At 42.3% G+C, this 20,118-nt stretch overlaps 1 protein-coding gene across 1 annotated transcript; it reads right to left on the minus strand.

Annotated features, from left to right (window-relative positions):
• Positions 1–659: 659 nt before the first annotated feature.
• SLC30A8 (solute carrier family 30 member 8) lies at positions 660–19,741 on the minus strand. The gene is made up of 8 exons (XM_072851167.1): positions 19,662–19,741; positions 11,180–11,384; positions 7,067–7,205; positions 5,441–5,594; positions 4,732–4,921; positions 4,222–4,327; positions 1,774–1,908; positions 660–805 (listed from the first exon to the last, which is right to left on the minus strand). The coding sequence occupies exons 1-8, from the start codon at positions 19,739–19,741 to the stop codon at positions 660–662; spliced, it is 1,155 nt and encodes a 384-aa protein (XP_072707268.1).
• Between the last annotated feature and the right edge of the window lie 377 nt (positions 19,742–20,118).

The following is a 20,118-nucleotide window of genomic DNA, read 5'->3' on the forward strand; positions in this document are numbered from 1 at the left end:
GAGGGCTGGCTACCTGAAAAATAGATAGGGCTAGCTAAAAACCAAAGAGCTATTTGCCAGATGTGAATGGAGCGAAACCTCTTGTGATCTACTCTGCAGAACGTGGTGCACATCTGATACTTCCCTTAATATGCAGGAGGAAGAGTGTCTGCCAAAAGGCAGGGAAAGCACATGCCACCATCGCTTTATTTCCCAGATCTCTTCATCACTTGTGATAATTTAAATTTTCTCTTTTATCCTGCGTAAGTGTTGAGCTTTGCTGACACCAAACTTACATTTCATTACATTTTGTGATAATTGGTCTGCTGGTAATTTGAAGGTTGATTAGTTTTTTGTTACCTGTGATTACAAACAGGCACTCTTAAATGTTTCTTTAGTACCAATCTGCTGCTCTAGTCAAGAATAATTTAGGTACTTTTGCTTGTAATTGAAAGTAACCACTGATGGACAGGTAATCTAGCTGATGGATGGACCTAATACATGTTCTCTCCTGGTAGATGGTACCAACAAATAAAGGTCCATGCACTGCTTGCAGTAGCAGGGCTTTTTAGTTCAGTTAATTACCATTTGTTGTTAATCATTTACATACAACCAGCACATATAGTCTCCATTGACCTGTGAGAGGGGTGATAGTTATTTTGCATAGCATACTGCTCCCTTTAATCCCTGGGCTCTTGACAGAAGACACAGTCTCGTTTCTGATCTTCTCCCAGTTCAATCTGAATGGTGATGGAGTGGAAGCTGTAGTGCTCAAACAGGGCTTCAGTAATATCTCTCAAAATCTTCTGGCTGTCCGCTGCATCTGCTATAGATAGCAAGCAGAAAATAATCAAAATGCATATAATATAATACTTTAAAGAAGAGTAAGTGTTTACTGACAGAAACTATTTGCAAAATTCCAGCAAGAAGTTTGTTTTGAGAAGTATTTCTTGTCCTTTTTATCCTCCTTTCAGGAACCTGCATGTCAGCAAAAGTTTGTTCATTCAAATGTGGTCGGAATATGCAATTTTGGCAAGACCTGAGCTAAGAGTAATCACCAAAGAAATTCAGTTTGGCAGAAGACTGGAGGAAAGCAGGAATACTTAATAAAGATTAGTTCATCCAGTCAAGGAGTAGCAACAGTGCCAAGTGATTCAGGTGGCTGATAGACCCACTCTTTTTGGGAAGCGGGGACTCCATGGGGGACTTTGTCTCTGAACCCGTTCTTAGCCAAATGCAGGTGGAATTTTTTTCTTAAATAAACCTTAACATGTACAAAGCAAACAGATAAACAAGCAAATTGATCTGGGTAGTGGACAATTTGTCAGCAGGGATAAAGACTACATTTTAAAAAAATATTTTTAAAGATGAACTGTTCCCCTGGAGTTACCTCTACACTCCAAGCTATATTTCAAAGATTGTTTTACAGACGGAGATGCATTGGGAATTTGCATTGACAAATCCACTCCAAAATCTATTTGATATTGTGAGAAAAATCCAGCCTGGGTCTAATTCTTCTAATTTATTTAAAATATCTTATAGTTTACTTCCTTGCTCCACAACCTCTGCAGTTTTCAAGTTTGGGGCTAAGTACAGGTCCCTGTTGTTTTGGCAAGATTTCTGGGAGGAGAATTTGAGAGCTTTTGTTGTTGTTGTTGTTATTTTTCTAACAAAATGATGACATTTGTTTTAACAAGCAACAGATATACAGTCAGTTGTATCCCAATCAGGAGAGACTGACCTTTACTAGGCAGCAGCTGAATACTTACTCCCTGTTTACAGAAATTTACTGACCTGTAGCAACATGAGCAGATAGAATAGTTTGATTCATTGTCAGAGACCAAAGATGAAGGTTGTGAACAGACTCCACTTTCTCAACTGCTAAAATTCTTGCTTTCACGGCATCATAAACAAATCCTTTTGATGTTCCTTAAAAGGAGAAAGTGGTGGGAAAAAAATATTTTGAAGAGATAGGAATGATGATCATTAGAGGAAAATGCATCATGAACCTTTATTCAGTTAGCTGTATAATTTTTATAAAAATGCTTTTATACTCAATGCTTTGGAAAGCCTGCCTATTTCAGAGTTCACTGTAAAATTTAATCCTATCCCTTGTTTTGTACTTCTCCATGGAAGAATGAGACTCATGCATGTCTTAGGAGATGCTCTGAGGGTCCAGTTTACATAAGGAAGTGAGATGTTTAGCCAGATCATGTCCTAGTTTTGCACCAACATCTTCTGTGAGTGCAGATTTTATGGCATCACCTGAGCACCTCTGAGGGCTTCTGTCCTCAATACATTTACACAATAGAGAAGCATCTGTTTAGCACAGAGGGAAAGACAAACATAAAAATAAAAATGGTTTGACTCAGGAATCTTAGATGAGATTAGATCCCAGGTCTAGTTATTGAGTAGGTCAGAGATTGTTTTCCTAGATGAGCCTTCTTAGAAATGATGATGATGATTATGACGACCCTCATTCAGAGTGAGGACAATTGTGATAGGGTGCGTTGCAAAATGAAATTCAGAGTTTAATCTAAATCCAAATTTGACCAAGGAATTTAACTACAGATCTTCCCTGGAGTGAGACCTGGGAGTTTGGCAATGCACCTCTATGCCCACATGAACAGCAATGCTCATCGTGCTTCACTTGGATCAGTAAACTGAAGAATATTTTTAATGCCACCAATTAGGAAGTATAATACTGATAAGCACAGTATTAGTTAATTTTGTGTTTCATACCATAACTGATAATTATTTGTAATCATTAATTACCTCAGTATTGTTATGCTTTCTCCTATCCATTTATTACAAGAATGGCATGCTATACGGAGTACTGACTTAGTAGAATATGATGCTGACATGCACATGCTCTTTAGAGAAAACCATGGATAGTCAGTGCCTGCATGACAGAGTCAGTCTCAGGGGCTGTGGAGCTGACACCCCAGGACAGACTGGATGCATGGGGTAAAAGCCACTTCCAATACCAGCTCCAACATCCAATTTCTCTTTAGAAAATTCTGGGCAGAATGTACTGCTTCAAAGGTAGGAGTCTGGCTTCAGAGACCTCCCCAGAAGGACAGCGTAAAGGGGCTTGCTGCGGAAGGGAACAGAGCATTGCCAATTTTGGCATGTCAGCACTGCTTACAGAAGCTGGGAATCACTGCTCTGAGAAAGAGACCCCTGAGTGTCAGGGGCTGCCAGGCCTTCCTAGTAGTTTGATTTTTTTCAGTCATCAAGAGATCCTCTGATTTTTTGGCACCCAAGATACAGCCAGCTGCTGCACTCTGTCTAGGTACACTTCTACACAAGTGTGTCTCTATCTCACAATCACTGAAAGCAAACCAACCCTAGAATGAAGCTTTACTGTAAAACTATATTGGAAATTTTCTTTCTTGAAACAGAAGCAGGTGCAAAGTGAAAGAGAGAAGTAAATAGCCACGGAGACAGTCACACTGAGTAACTCATATCCATTCAAAACCTAAACTGTTAGAGCTACTTTTCCCTTTAATCCTTATGTCTGCATAGCTGAGAAAGAGGTTGCATTATATTATTCAGTGTAAGGAAGGCAAAAACATGCATCTGTGACTGCTCAAGTCATTTGGCCTTGCAAATCAAATGTTCAGGCCCATAGCTGACAGGATTAAATATTGCTAAGCCTAGTTCTTCTTGCTGATGATGTGCTGAGAATTGTCTGTTCCCTTGCACCTGAACACGACTGGAAAGCTCCATCAGCTTGCTTTTCTGGACTGGCATAACTAAAAATCTTTTCAACTTCTGCCTCTTGCACTCAGCTTATTTCACAGACACAGTTCAAAGCACAGTTTTTCTTTTCTTTGGTTTTTTTTTGGCAAAGACTTGTATTTCACATGGGTAAAGGGATTACACAATGAACAAAGTGAGTAGACATCTCATATGCCAAATGGGTGATAAAAAGCAATGCTACACATGCGACAAACAAAAGCAACTCAGTTTTAGGAACACGTAGGGAGTTCATTAGCAAAACGCCAGTACACAGATTTTTATGAAAACTGGCATATGTATAAATCTTCTAGTGCAATGTTAGAAAACAGTTTTGATTAAAATTGTAATTAGGTTTAAAGTATGATCAGAATTATGAGAATATTGGAAACTGATACAGAAGTGTGCTATTATACTTTTGTCAGCAAGTATAAGTGTTATGGAGAAAGAGAGAGAAAAAAACCAAAATATATAACTATTGATTCTGGAATCAGGTCCTACCTTCCATTAACACAATCAAAATATCCCTTAAAATGGTGATGGTGGTTGCCAAAACAAAGATGGAAAACACAAATGTGCAGATTGGGTCAGCTATTTTGTATTCTGGCTAGAAAAATACGAACACATCACTTTGTTAATTTCATTATTGTTGGTTATTACCATTTTTAATGAGTTAATCTCAAAGAATAATATATTCCATTAATCTCGTACAGAATGAGTGCTGACCTCCTTTGCCAGATAGGGAGCCTCAGCACAGGGAATGAAGGCGCTACAGACGAAGAAAGGGAGAGACACCGAAGTATCCTCCTTGCAGTTGAAACACCAAGAAGCAAGTGTTACACTCTCAACAGTCATTTCAGTTCCCAAGAATAAGTATAATTGTCTTTGACTAAATTACAATGTATATCATTAAGACGGAGAAAATCTTTACATAGTACCTAGTGTCACAATGCTATGAAAATAACTGTTATCCTTAATTGCAAGGAAGGCAAGTGATCTAATAAAACTAACCTTAAAGAAGATGATAAGAGCGCTAATTAGCACACTAATACTCTGGAATAGATCTCCGATGGCGTGCACAAAGGCTGCCCGCAGACTGGCATTGCTCAGAGCTGCCTTTTCTGGAGGGGCCAACACGTGTTCCCTGGCTTGTGCCCCATGGCTGTGCCCGTGGCCGGTCTGGTGCAGAATCAGGCTTAGTCTGCAAGAGATGTAAATCTGCAAATCTCAGTGGGGTTATTGCATCTCTGAAAGCAGTGATGTCACACGTCATCAATCCTCTCACTCCTGAATGCTGAACAGTAAAATCAGACACATTAGGTAAAAATACAGAGTGGCTAAGCAGATAATTCCTAGGTGATTCAGTATTTTTTATACAAACAAGAAAGTCAGTGAACAGGGGAATTAATGAGGCCTCATTTTCTACAGAGTTCTTGAATGCTCTGACATCTAATAAAAAGTGAGATAGAGATTAATCTTTTCCTGGAGTTTGTGCATTTATAATTTCCCTTCCCAGTGTGGCAGCTAACAGAAAGTAGGAAAGCAACTGCAGCCTTCAATGAGAAGCAGGATCTCTTTTCTCTAACCCTTTCCATATTCTCATGAAACTCATAAACACTTAATATTTTTGAGGCCAATATCCCTCTATCGTTTTTTATTGAAATACAGCAGCAGGTTCAAGGTTCAAAAGTTATATGGAGAGGAAAACAAAGTAACTTACAGGATGTTGGCGAGCACGGCACAAGCAGAGGTAATGAGCATCACTGTAGCATCAATATCATAATCAGGGTGTAGCAGCCTCATGCTAGCCAAATACGTCAACACACCAGTCACCATCCAAATGATTATCATAGATATCAAAGCCCCCAGAATTTCTAGGAATTAAAAAAATCTGATTTTAACAGGAGTCATAACAGAAATGCAAGAGATTTTAAGGGATTCATGGTACTGGTTCCAGGTTTGTGAGCTTTATAGCCAGCAGAGTTACTTCTTGTGTATTGGCAGCCTTGATGCTCACAAAGAATGGGCCAAAACCCTTTCTGGGCATAGCAAATCCAGTGGCTGCCCAGGGCAGCCCTATGCATGTGGTGGCCTAACCCTGTTCTACCTGCTCCTACTTTTGTGCCCACGCCAGTGTTGAGTTCATGTGGCATTTGGAGAAATTGGAGAGATTAAAAAGATCATTTGGGGAATTTTGGGAGGAGCAAAAGGAGTTGTAAAGGTAAGGAAGGATAAAAGAGCAATTCTTTTACACCTATGGTTTGAAGGCCCCAGGAACCAGCCCTCCTCCCCCAACAAGATTATCTCGGTCAGGGGAGCAGAGGTTGGAGGGAAGGAGAGAGGCACGGCTCACCCCAATGCACTGGCAGACATAATCCCCCTCCAATAGCCTCTCTTGTTTCTGCACACCTCTTGTCACTTCACACTTCAGAAAGGCAGTGACAGCCCCCGACGAGGTCCTGCCAGCAAAACCTCTCCTTCCTCTCTCCTGGGACTCATCCTGCCAATGCCACAAAATCATTTTTGTGCCACCAGTGGTGATGAGGACAAAAGAAGTTATTTTTTCCCTGGGGCAGCAAAATTTAATTTCGTCTCTATTGGCTCTGAGTTGGGCTCAAATAAATCCAGTCCCCAAGGCCACCTTTTATTGCACTGCCATAGGCGAGGTCCGGGGTTGTTCGTATGAACGTGCAGCATGTTTTTAATAGGATGTGGGACTAGTAATTGCCATGTGACTTGAATGGGTAAATGTGGCACTTTATGAGCACAACTGAGACAATACCAAGGAAAATGAAAGTTCACAGTGAAGTGAAAGGCAGTAGACAGCCAGAAAGAGCAAAGCACTCGCACAGACCTCCACTGTCAGTTCATGAAAGCAGTTGAAACTCAACTTATGATTTTGAATATATTTTTGTGAGGGTCACACGTTTTGTGGCAGTCCAGGCTCCAGATGCTTATCAAAATAACCATTTTGTCTAAAACTGACAAATAATGAATGAAAGTGCACTGACAGGGAAATCTAGTTTTGCTTAAAAGTAGATAGAGAGAAGCTAACATAAAGCATGGTGTTTATATTTTGTGATAAACCTGGTGATTTTATTTTCTGCAAGTTACAGGTTGAAACGCTGCAGACCTGGCCCAACTGAAGGTGGTGATGGCTATGGTATCATTGCCATGAAAGGAGGCAACAGCTATTGCGAGCACCTGCATGAATGTCTGTGTGCATGTGTGCATATACTCCACAATATCTGCAGACCTGTGATGGACACTGGCATGTTTTCCATTCCCTGGCTATGATGACTTCCCTTTCCCATTCCACATGTACATACTGTGACATATTTGCTACCTGCTCGGTGCCACCCAAAAGTTAGCTGCTTGGTGGGAGGTTTGGAGGCAAGCCACAGCGAGAAGAGGCTGATCAGGAAGCTTGTCAGGTCCACCAGGATGTGTGCCGCGTCAGTGATCACCGCCAGGCTCCCGGCAATCTGCCCACCTGTGTGAGACACGCGTCCATATCATGGCTCTGGCCAGAAGCTGGAGTTGACCAGATCAAACGCGAGACCTGCTTTGCTGTGAATCAAAGGGAACATTCCATTTTCAGTGATCATACATGACTCAAAACTCTTCAAAGTTAGTTTCATTTGTACCTCATGCATGCAGTGAAAGATATGCATTAATAGAAAGAAATAAGCTGAATTTCTTTGCCTGACAGAGCGAGAGAGTCCTCAGAACAATAGGAGTTGTGATACATTAGTGCTGTGGTTATACTAGTATTGGACTGTTTTACTGTAACTATTTTAATATCAGATTTCTGGTGAAAAGCAGTATTAGGGATCACATTTCCAGTATCCTCCCACTATCTCTTCACAGATTGCTAATATTTTTATGTATGTGCAAATATTCAGACTCTTAGCTTATGGGATTATTTTCCTATTTGTTATAAGAAAATATGCATGTTCTTCCTGAGTTTTGGTGTTATAGGAAAATATGCATGTTCTTCCTGAGTTTTGGATGGCTGGATGCCCGACTTTTTATTTGTCACAGGCAACTAAAACAGGAGTAAAAGGAAAGGTCCCAGTAGAAGAGCGGTGACAAACAACCAGACATTTTGGTGAGTGCATAGAGAAAAATGTTCTGTTTGCAGGACTAATCTATCATTTTGCATCTGTAATGCATGATTTAATTTTGCTGCTAGAGCTGGAAAAATGTGGCCGAATGTAATTTTTCTTTGGGGGGGTTTTGGTTTCATGTGAATTCTGAAAAAAAACCAAGCCATTTTAGGTTATCTGAAACCACATTTCTTTTACCCAGTAAAGCCAAATATCATTATTTTGCCAAATTCTTCTAACCATGTCTCAGGGCTAAAGGCAAATCCAAAGAAACTAAAAGATTGCTCTAAACTACCCCAGCTGCTGATGGCTGCAGGAGAAGACAAGGATCACAGGCAGGAAGCTGTCCTGCCAACTTGTTTTAGCAGGGGAATCTTTTCATCAGAGTGGAAATGTAGAAAAATGGAAATGTGAAATAATAGAGCCAAATCACCTAGTTTCTGCGTTTGGCAATATATTTCCATCCTTCTTCAGTCATTTAATTAATTTCAGCTCACCTGTTTCTCCTGACCACAACCCATATGAGAATCAATGAATCCTGAAAAACTTCATAAAATGCCTCATTTATACCTTTGGCAAGATACCACTGCCAAAGGGGCATGTAGACACATCTTTTGTTTCCTTTTAGATGGAAAGTCTTCATGCCAGCAGGATGGACTGTCTGTTTAATTTCCTCCCATATGCAGATTTTAGATTAGAATACCTAATACTGTATGGTTTGTCCCTGCAGGAGAATGCATATTGCACATATAGGGCATATATTATTTTTTTCTGTTGCCTCCCTATACATCCCATTTACAGCTGCCTGAAAGTTGCTTCCCAAAAGGGAGCAGGCATGACTGCAGAATTTGTGGGCATCTCATTCCTTGCAGTAAAATGAAAAATTCAGCAGAAAGGGGATTTCCCAGAACATGAGCAGGTGTAAATGCACATACACTTTTTGGTCATGACACAGCTCCTAGACATTCACTGTTTGCAGGGTAGCTGTTTCCCAAGTGAGAAGCAATTTTGCATAGCAGGGGGAAGCAGGCTTGTCTGGCAGTGCACAGATGTTAGCAACCAAGGCATCAGCTACCTTTCAGCAAATAAATATGTAGAGCACAAGCTGCCTGGAAAACCCTATTGCATTTTAGATACCGTATTTCCATGTTCTGTGGGACAGCATTACAAAAGCTTGCTTCTAGCCTGCCATCTTTGAAAAAAGTTGGCAAATTATTATTTTATGTATTGCTGGCATAACTAATGCCTTGAGAGAGTTTCTGAGATCTCAGTCTGCTTATCTTAGCAACCTGGTCAAGTCTTTATATTCCTTTTTGACATGATGACACATGCCAGGTTTTGTCTCTCTTTCTAGTGCCCAAATGGAAATAAAGTACTTTGAAATCCACATTTGGTCCTTAGTCACTAAAAATCCTTGGAAAGCATTTTTATATTAGGGCTGTACATAGGGTGTCATTGGTTTGACTGATAATCTCCAAATCGATGGAGATTGTGATGGATCTGCATTAGAAGAACAGAAGATAATTGTCTTTCGGAGACAGGTGGTGTATCAGGCCTAGCCAACAGTGCCCCTTTTGGGAGAGCAGTAAGGGCCAGCGCAGATGGTTTGAGCAAAAATATCACGGGAAAGATCTAGGGATTCAAAGAAGCACAACTTTTCAACCTCTTTGAGAGTGATGCAGCTTTGTGTCTTCTATTTAGTGTAATAATGCCCATGGAAGCTGTTTGCCCTTAAGAGGAGAAGGAAGGAGAACATGTTATTTATTTTCAAGAGTAAAGCCTGTGTAATAGTTACAGGCTTTTATTGCTTTGTATCAATACTCCCAACAAGTGGCCTTTATGACTTACTATTAGCCACAATGGATGTTTATAGCTTTGTATACCACAAAGCAGTAGAAACTGTCAGTCACTCAATAGTCAATCATCAGGCACAGGCTGTCTAGCCTGACGATTAAAAAAATTAAATGTATGGTTCATAATTACAAAAATCTCCATAGACTGCTGTCTGTAACTGCAGTTAATAACTGGTTTGTCAAAGTTTAATGGTCTGAAGCAAAATGGTCTTCAAGCCTGTTACTTAAGCTGTCACTGCAAAAAAGCTGTATGATTCATTAAGCAAAATGAAACATTTAGTTAACATATCATCTGTCCTCCCAATTATCCTCTAGCATTGCCGCATTCACCAGACTTAAGCCTACTGATTATATGGTTTTGTTAATAATGCATTACTTCTGGCACTGGAAATTACTGCATGGAGATTAGTGGTATGCACCGGTTTTCATGGGGAAATGCACGTGACCTACAAACAAAGGGGCTTCACGCAGATGAAGCGTGTGGGAGGGAAGAGTTGGAGAAGTCCCTGCTGGGTTTGGCAGCCAGGGGAGAAGGCAGAAATGCAGCAGGTCTTTCATTGCCTCCACTTCTCACCTGTGGGGAAGACAAAGCCTTTCTATTTCATTTTCATGGGGCTCCAGAGATGCTGAAGCAGGGAAAACATGGATTTCAGAGGCCTTCCTGGCTGATTTTTTGTTACATCCCCTGGGGCACATGTGGCAAAAGCCCGTGGGCTTCCTCATGCCTTACCTTACCTCACCTCACCGCGGAGAAGGGGAAATTAAAGAGCCAGGAACTATCAGGTCGGTATAAATATCACAGAAGCCATGCAGAGAGCAGATCGGTGGGACAAAATGAAAGCTAATGCTCTATGAGCGAGCCAAAAACTTGTGTTGGATATTGTAGGATGGGTCCTACAAAGAAGCAAATGCTAATTAGACGGGGGAATAATCTTCCATTGATCCAGAGACACACCAGCAGGCCAGTTTAAAAGATAAATGTGCCCTGTTATAAACACATTGACTTAACTGAAGAAAAGCAGATGGTGAATCTGGCCCTGGCTTTCCCTGGATTTTGTAAAGACTGTTGCATTTAACATCAGATCCTGCTGCTAGCAGCCTTCCTCAGTGCTGAGGTCTCATTGGCCTGGATAAACATGTAAAATCTTTTAATCTTTTCCAAAAAATGTAACCCAATTTATTAGAAACCTTTTGTGGCATGATGCTAAGACATGCTAGCCACTTTTAGCCAAGCTTAAGGAAGACCTGCGCGAACAGTTTAGAACCATTAACTGATCCTTGTATTCCTACCCAGATGCAACCCTTAAATGAATATATGAAAATATTTTTATAATTTCACTTAAAAAACCCCCCACAATTCTTTTAAAGACTGGGAAGAGAGTTATTTTATCACAGGTGGGTTCACCTCAGTGCACCGTGAGTCACTGCACTCAGAGTAGGTGCAAAAGGGCATGAGTATGGCTGTGCTGGGCACCACACCGAGCTCTCTGAGTAAACATACTCCCCTGTAATCTCAGCAGTCATGAAGAAGATGCAAATTACTGATGCTACACAGAGCTTCCTCCTGGCTTGATGCTGCTCCCTTTTTCTGTTCTCATAGGCCTGTGAGTAGTCGTGACAGTGATACGCTGGATTAGCTTCAGTATCTTCTGCTTCCTGCTGCTGCCTCTCTTCATTTAAATTCTTCTGATGCCGGCTCATCCTTCGGGATTGAAAGAAACAGAAGTTTAAAAAAGAAAAACCCTGGTTATTTGGGCGTCTAGCCCTGCAGTCTCAGAAACTATGTAATTAATGCTTTCGAAGGATAAAAGCAACGTTGGGAACAGTGGAGCAGCTCATAGAAGAGGCTTGCTCACACATGCAGGGCTCTGCAGGAGGGAGTTGCACATGAAATGACTGCTCTGGCTGTGTTTCCCAGCTCTTTGGGCTCTCCTACATCATTTAGCAGTTTATGAAACACAGGGTGACTTTCTTAGGCTGTGTATTTTATGCACACCGTGTGATTTTCAAAAAGTCATACCTCATGCAAATAGTAACCAAATTCAGCATAGCATGGAGACAATTCTATGGAAAATTTCAGTTTTTTATTCCCAACAGCTTTGTCAGGAAGACTATTAAAAAAAAAATCTTCTTTTTCTCAAATATAATTCACTAAAGATACTTCTCTCTTTGCATGCAGAACTATTTTATCTCAAATTTCCACATACATACAAAAACTGCCAATCTTCCAGCAGGGCCTGAGCATAGAAAATATTAGCCCAAAAGTTTCTAAGGCACTTAAAAAATCGAAGAAATCAATTCTCCATAGTGTGCTGATCCCTTTGTGCCACTGATTTCATAGAAAGGCAAGAAGTTCAGCAGAAGTGGCTCTTTGAGCATTGCTCCATCACAGGATGATTTCCCAGCCAAATCTGCTCTGCCACAGAACCTCAGTGCTGTCCTTCTCAGGGCTCCTGCATAGGCAATATGGGATGGGGGTAGAGAGGTCCAGGGCCAAGCACATTGCATTGCATCTGCAGGAGCTCCTGGATGACCACGACATCTGGTGCTTTCACTAGAGCAGCCCAGAGACTCCCCCAGGGGAGGCCCCAGGGTGGTTTGGTAAGCAAGGACATTCCCTCCTCCTTATCTCTCAACTGAGAAGAGCCCAAATGGCAAAAAACCCCACCCTAAACCCTGTCCTAGGAGGCTCGACTGAAAACCATTATGTTTCTCCAGATACAATGTTTGTTGCCATAGCTGCTCCTAATGTGATAGCCCCGTTGGTAGAACATCCTCTGCCGTGTACTGAGACTTTTGGGAGCGCACTGTGGCATCAAAAGGCGAATTCTGCCCAGATGCACATATGTAACATCCATATAACCATGCGTTACAGCTATTTGAGGTCTGTTTGTGCAGGGCCATAGTCCACAAGCCTGTCTGGGAACGCAGCAAACTCCACTGCTGTTTCTGAGTCTGAAATTAGCCTGGGGGCATGACGTGGGGTTAGCTGTCCCCAGTAATAACAGCCTCTTTTCCTCATTCTAAGGACTTTGCTTTGGGACCAGGAAGAGTTGTTTCTTCAGTTGAGTGAAGGAGACCTGTGCTCGGGGAGGTACATGGATCTTGGCAACTTTCTGTAGCATTTCTGCATTGTTTATGGAAGTGTCAAGATGCCTAAAATCTCGCTGGAAAGAAATCATGCCAGTGGCAGCCAATCTGCAGCAGTTGGTGTCAAGAAAAAAAATTGCACTGAAGTCATAAGCTTTTTCCAGCTGCCTTTTTGGGCAGCCTGAGAGGGCTGTATCTGCTCAGCGGGCCAGAAGTCCTGCCAGGTGCCCCGCAGCCTGCACCTCACCAATGGGCCAGAGGCAAAGGCAGCCACAGAGCTGCGTTGTGTTCATCATTGTGTTCATCAGCACCGTGGAGGTACTGGTGAAAGGAGAAGAGCTGGCCCACCTTGGCAGTCAAGCCCTGCAACTGTAGATAATCAGCATGGATCTGGTTTTGTAAATATTATTGAGAAGTTCCAAGGATGCAACATGTTCCCCTGAGTCAGCTTGTTTCCCGGCCAGGTTAGCATGTGGTCTCTGTTTGCTCACGAGTTCCCACTGTACATGAGGAGCGTGCGTGAAAGAGCAACTGGTCAGATTTAATGCCTGATGCCTGGAGACAGTGAGTTTTCTTAGCCCTTCTGTCAGTGTTTTCCTTTATTTTCCTCACAACAACAAATAAATGGGAGCTGGACCATCTGGGGAATGCGCTGCCCATCTGGCAGCCGGGGTACCTGCTAGCCAGTCCTTCTCCAGTCCTTTAGTTTTACATTTATCAGGCTCCTCATGTGCACTGTGTCACTTATCTACAATATTTTCCTGATTAATTAGACTCAGAAGGTACCACAAATTGATTCCTTCCAGATGGCTGAATAAAATACTCTAGTTCTCTCACTGTCCCCTGGAGATCAGGACATGCAAGTTTTTCTTTCTCGTGATCCCTCTCTGGAGTTAACTTCCAATGCTTTTCTATAGTTTGCATGTAAAATTAATTTCCCTTTAACTCAATTTTCATCATCTGGCATTGAACATTAAAATCATCTTAACGACATGAGTCATGATCAGCTCAACAGCCTGTCAGGGCAGGGATGCCAAAATTATCCCTGCAGATTTCTGAGCCACCAAATCCATTCCTTGCTGTTAACAAAATAGGTCGCTTTGTGATCCCCCTCCCTTTTTTAATCTTCAAGTCTCTCCATCAGCTAACAAAACCTCAGAGTACCACTGAGGGGTAGGAAGGCACTGTTCACAGATCTTGTTGAACAGATGCAAAAGCAAACAGAGACAGCGTAAACCCACAATTGTCACATTTTTCTGTCTAAAGGGTACTTAAATAAAAGTAGCCCGGTTGTCAGAGGTGGCGAGCACTCGCTGCTCTCTTTGAACTTGCAGAGCAGCATCTGGCCCCATGAGTCAGGAAGACTCCTGCCAGCTCCCGTGCATAACCATTATTTTTTTCTTCCAAGAGCAGCCTGCCACTAATTAAAAGAATCTAAGAGACAGTTTTATAAATGTGTAAATCAAAAGCTTAAGGTGCAGAGATCAGCTCTGTCAAACCATAAACCCCTTCTGAGTGTGTTAGAGCAAGATGTAGCCTTTGAGCATCACATCTCTGCACCAGCACACTGCAAGCAGAGTCCCAGATTAAAAAATCATCTTTTCTCCATTTCAAATTATCTTTCCTTTGTAAAAAAGATAGTTGGGGGAATGTCGCAGAAAGGCTCCTACTGAGTCATGCCCGGAAGGGGGGAAGGAGAAAATTTTAATACGTATTGCAGATTCCACACAAATCATTAGCAAGAGCTTTTGATTACAACTTCCTTTTGTTTGTTTTCACTTGATCTGTTGGGTGCCTTGATCTGCAGGCTGATGGGAATAATTGCCATCCTCCTAGACCATTATGAAATCCCCAGTCAAAAGAGCAAAATGTGGAATCGCTGCACTTCCCACAGGAGATCATCTCCTCCACAAGGGAAAATAGTAATTTTTTCATGCCTGAAAGGATAATGAAACTGCCTTCAGAGAAAAATTTATCAAAGCCGTAGTCACCTCCCTTATGCTGGCACCACTCCGATTTCAACTGATGTACCAGTCCTGAATATTTCCAAGTCATTTAAGACCCTGTTTATAACCTGGCTGTCCAGATTCTCCTTTTCCTTATTGTGGGCACAAAACAAAGGCAAATATTTATATATTTGCATACATTTAGATGTCTAGTAGATGGGAATTTGTCCTATGGTTATTTTATTTAGTCTCATTTTTGAGGGCCTAGCCATGTATGCATAAATGTATTATCAATAAAGTTCCTTTTGCATAACAGTATAACAATAGCTGCATGGAGTTAGACCAAAGGTGCATGTAGTCAAGTATCCAAACTCCGTCATGACCATGAGGGAATAAGTAAGGACAAAGTACCAGAAAGGAACATGTCCAGAGTGGTACTGCTCCCCGGTTGCACAAACCTGGCTGACTTGAAAGTGTTGAGTCCCACGGTTTAATTATGATTTGTGTAAAAATAATGCATCCTTTGTCACTCTTAAGCTGTCTGCCTGATATTTTAATTAGTTCTTGTACTGTTAAAAATAATGAGTGACCATTCCCTGTTTACCTTCATCACATCATTCATGATTTTATGTATCATTGTTATACCCCAAACCATCAATTTTCTGAGCTGGTGCCCTAGTTATTTAATTTCTGTTTCATACCTCTTACTACCTCGGTTCTAATTTTCTTTCTGAGATGAAGTGGGCACAATTGAAGTGGGCATAATGGAGATAGCATATGGCCAGTACTGGGAAGTCACAGTCCTTTCTACAGGGTCCTCATAGCACCTAACATGAGGGCAAAAACAATGGGATGGGTTTTGCTGAGTCCCCTAAGATACTGCGTGCTCCAGGGGCCAGGTGGCAAGCCAGTACAAAGGAGATATAACCACAGGGCCCACAACTAAAACCCTTCAGAAGTCACAAGAAGCACCTAAAGTCTTCCTAAGCATTGACTTCTGCAAAGCACAAGGAGTGGTGCAAAGCCTTTATTTGATTAGGGTTCTTTGATCCCATAAGAGTTTTCATATCGCCTGCAGGAAGGCAGAAAAAGAAGAAAATATTCCCTATAAGCTTGTTATAGAAAATCAATCTCCACTTGAAGAAATCATCTCCCAGGCTCACTTCAAGCTTTTTGCCTACTGGTAGGAGCCTGGTAGACAAGAATTACAAGCCTAAGGCTTCACTGATAGAAAGGAATAACTACAGGTCATGTTAGTGCCCTGTGTTAAAAACTTTTACAGGAAGACAAGCCCTAAGGCTTTTACACATCTTTCCTGCTTTCAGCATTACCCCCTTTTTTTTTCTTGTCTCTTGTCTCAGAGACAAAATAAAAACAAAAAGCTTGAGCCTAGAAGCCTTGAGTTTCACTTGTGTGATGGTATTCAAAATCCCACTATAATGACATATAAAGAACATGATCAGAAATCCATGCTGGATCAAGCCAAAATCTAGTTCACAGCATAGCTGGTACAATCTGATGCAAATCCTCTGATTTATGAAGTGAGATATTGAATATTTCTGGTCAATGTTACACTGATCTATTGTCAGCAAGAAATAAAATCATCTGGCCTGCCTTCATTCATGGAAACTTCAGGAATTTGGTCAAGACATTCCCTAGTCTTTGATAAATGGTTATCTAGATCACTAAATAGGTGGTAACAAATAAAAAATAACATAACAAATGATTAATCATCTGAAGAATTTATCCTCTCCCACCACCACCATTGATTGTGAAAAGACCATAGAAAACTATCTTAGACACCTAATTCAGACCTAAGTTAAAAAGAGATGATATGAATCTCACTTGACATGCCTTGCAGACAACATTTTTGCATAAGGCAGGAGGTTCTGAGTGCTCAGCTTCGGACTCTGTTACGATTATGGTTCATACCCTTCCTGGAGGCTGGTGAGAAGTGGTGTCCTATCCTGGGACCAGTCTGTGTAATATCTTTGTCCATTGCCTGGAGGAGGAGGTGGAGTGCACTCTGATCAAGTTGGCAGATGATGCTAAGCCAAGGGTGCAGCTGATACATTGGAGCACAAGGCTGCCATAGACAGGTTGGAGGAAGGGGCCAACAGGAGACTTAGGAAATTCAACAAGAATGAATGCAAAGTCCTGCACCTGCGACAGACTTCTGAGGCATCTAGAATATTGTGTCCAGTTTTGGAGTCCCCAGCACAGGAAAGATCAACAAACTGGCACAGGTTCAGCAGAGGGCCACCAGGATGGTTGAGGGCTGGAGCGCTTGCCCTGAGGGAACTGGACTTGTCCAGCCTAGAGAAGAGATGGCTTCAGGGGCACCTAACAGCAACCTGCCAATATTTTTGAGGAGGCTGTTGAGAGGATGGAGCTTTATTGCTGTGCATGGAGGGAAGATGAGGACAATGGCCACAAACTGAAACAAGAGAGGTTCAGACTGAACTTGAATACAAGAAAAATACAGAATACTTGAATACAGGAGAAAAAATTGGCTGTGAGGATAATTCAGTATTGCAGCAGATTGCCCAGATAGGTCATGCAGTCTCCATCCTGAGAGATTTTTTTCGAGACTAGACCAGATAAAGCCCTGAGCATCCTTGTTTGATCTCTCAGCTGATCCCACTTTGAGCAGGAGGTGGGACCAGAGACCTCCTGAGGTCCTTTCCAACCTGAATTATCCTACAAACCTACAGCTGACCTGATTTTCACAGAGCTCAGCTAAACCACCCCCTTGTAAGCATTTCAACTTCAGCATGGGAGACTTCAATGCATCCAGACCCGCTAGTGACTACAGACTGGCTTGGCATGTACAGAACACTCTCTCCCACAGCCTTATGTTCAGGGAACGGGGCCTGTATTCAGACTTCCTACTCACATGGTTAAGATAAAAACAGTTTTGTTCCCTGTGTATTGTAATAATGGCATTTATTAAAAAGAAAGAGGCTGGGGGATGGCAAAGAAACAGGCAATCTGTGTGCATAATAAATTCTGTTGAAAGCATTAGAGCTGTTCATTAAGCCTACAAACAGGGAACGGAAAAATGTGGTCATTTATACCAAAGGCTAAGATGAGCTTATTGCTACTGATCGGCTTAAGTCACCTGAAGCTGTGCGTGCAGCCGGTCTGTGCAAGCCCGAGCCCAGCAGGCTGCATCCCCGCCGCCACGCTGGCTCCGGCCCCCGGGCTGGCACCCCGGGTCGCTGGGCTGCAAGGGGGAGCAGGGCAAGGGCTTCCCCTGAGCTGCCAGCTCCTCCGAATGGGAGGGAGACCCTGGCTCTCAGCCCCCATTCCTGGTTATTGCTGAAATGGAGTAATTAAGTCATGCAGTGAATCAAACTTCACCTGGCAAGAAAAGCCGAGAGGAGGTGCAGCGCAAAAGCCACATGCCTGGACGACAAGCCCTCCTCCTCCTGGGGAGCTGTGCTACCACTGCCGTAACCCAGCCATCTCAGGACCTCTGCTATGGAGCCTTCCTGGGACTGGCCCTCAGGCTCTGGGACTGTTGGGAATATCTGCAGCAATCAGCCCAACAATTGCAATTGTTGCAGTGATTTGCCCCAATTAACTTCAATTCTAAACTAAGAAATAATTATCAGAAAGAAATCGAATCCTCCAGAAGGTGAGCCAGCTCTTAGATGGGAGGATCAGCTGCTGGGGGTTACTGGCCCTGATGTGCACCCTGCCCCTCTTCTCACTGGCGATATTCCCTGTTCCTGGTAATGCAGGGAAACCGAGGGCTTCCCCAAGAGGCAGCCTCACAGCTACCCCTGTCTCAGGGCACCCCTTCCCGCACTGTGTAAAGGCTTCATCCAGAGATGTCCTTGTGTCCAGAGCTGGCAAAGGGCCAAAGGACCAAACCGCTGACGCTGTGCCCACAAAATTGCAAGCTATCAAAAAAGCTCTGAGATTCTTCAGTAACTAAAATGAACTGCAGAATTATATGGGATCTTTTTAAAATATAAATATTACCACAAAAGTAATTTTGGATAGTGCCATGTATATTTATGGAGCCTTGTAATAATATTTAAATAATAACCCAGACACTCAAATGACTAAAATATGATGGCAGTGACCCCAGTATAAGAACATGGAGAGACAGATTTCCATTTGAACTGACAGTGTTTACGCCAAGTTTCTGTCCCACACGTTTTAAGGGAGCCAAGCAATAAATAACCTGAAAACCAATGAGATAATGGAAATGTCAAGAGGTGCTAAGCTGTAACTGAGCAGCTATTTTCTTTTAAAAATACTTGCTGGTCTGAGTCAAGAGGAAGAATGAAAATAAGTTCAACTGCAAAACTATTTTGTGATAGATATTTATACTCATTTTTTAACCCAAGCTACAGCATATGTTTTCAGAGGGTCTTTCCTCACTCAAGCAAGCATTTACTCACAGGACCTCTGGCACACGAGAGGTGTATCAGCTTCAAGTCTGATAGGCTATCAACATGAATAAAGCTTTGCAGGATCAAGTCCTTAACAGCATCACATTTCTTTCACACCAAATAGATTATTTAGACATTCAAGCATGAAGGAGCCTTGAATCAAACATGGTGTCAATAGCACTATTATAATTCAGCCTAAAATTGCAGCATAATCCATGAGGTTTTGCATCCTACAATAAATCTACTAAGCTTATAAAATACATAGCAGGAGACACTTGCTTCAACAGTAGATTGGTTCAATCCATCACAGATGCAGACACGTCAGGCTACTGTCTAGTAAATGCATCAAATATTTAATAAGAAAGTTTGGAAAGAAAAAAAAAACAAACAAAACATTTTGAAAGTAGTGAAAGATGGTCCCTGTACCCACTGTGAAACTCCCCGTACTTTGACTTCAGCGGTCCGTCAGCCGGTCGGTGATCTCGTATTGCTCTCAAAGACAAAGCAATGGCAGTGAAGGAAACAGAGCTGTGTTACCTGTCTAGGGCCAAGGAGTACTTCTTGGTGTGTCTCTCGCTCACAAGGCAAGCTCTTTCAAGACCCTTTTTGGCAGCCATCAGGAAAGTCGGTGGGGTTTTGCTTTTTTCCCCCTTAAACTCTCCTTTCTCTGTTGGAAGTGGATGTGGGCAAAAACGTCCTCCCAACTTACACAGAAGTCTCTGCCAAACGTTTTGAAATGAAAAGATTTTAATAATCTTCTCAATAAACCCACTGCGAGAGAAAGCTGCTTTCCTAGTGCCGGTGGCGTCACTAACATGCCAAACAGCAACTTGCTGAGCAGGTCAGATTGGGGGTTTCGGGCCTCCCTCTCTTTTTTTTCTTTTTCCCCACCATGTTTGATGCTGTGATACGCTCTTTGGTCACGCGGCGGGTGCGTGCTCTCCCACTCGCTGGCTCGGGGTCAAGCGCAGCCGTGCGCACACCGACGTGCACG

This window comes from Ciconia boyciana, chromosome 2 (assembly GCF_034638445.1).
Source record: "Ciconia boyciana chromosome 2, ASM3463844v1, whole genome shotgun sequence".
In the NCBI taxonomy this organism is placed as follows: domain Eukaryota; kingdom Metazoa; phylum Chordata; class Aves; order Ciconiiformes; family Ciconiidae; genus Ciconia; species Ciconia boyciana.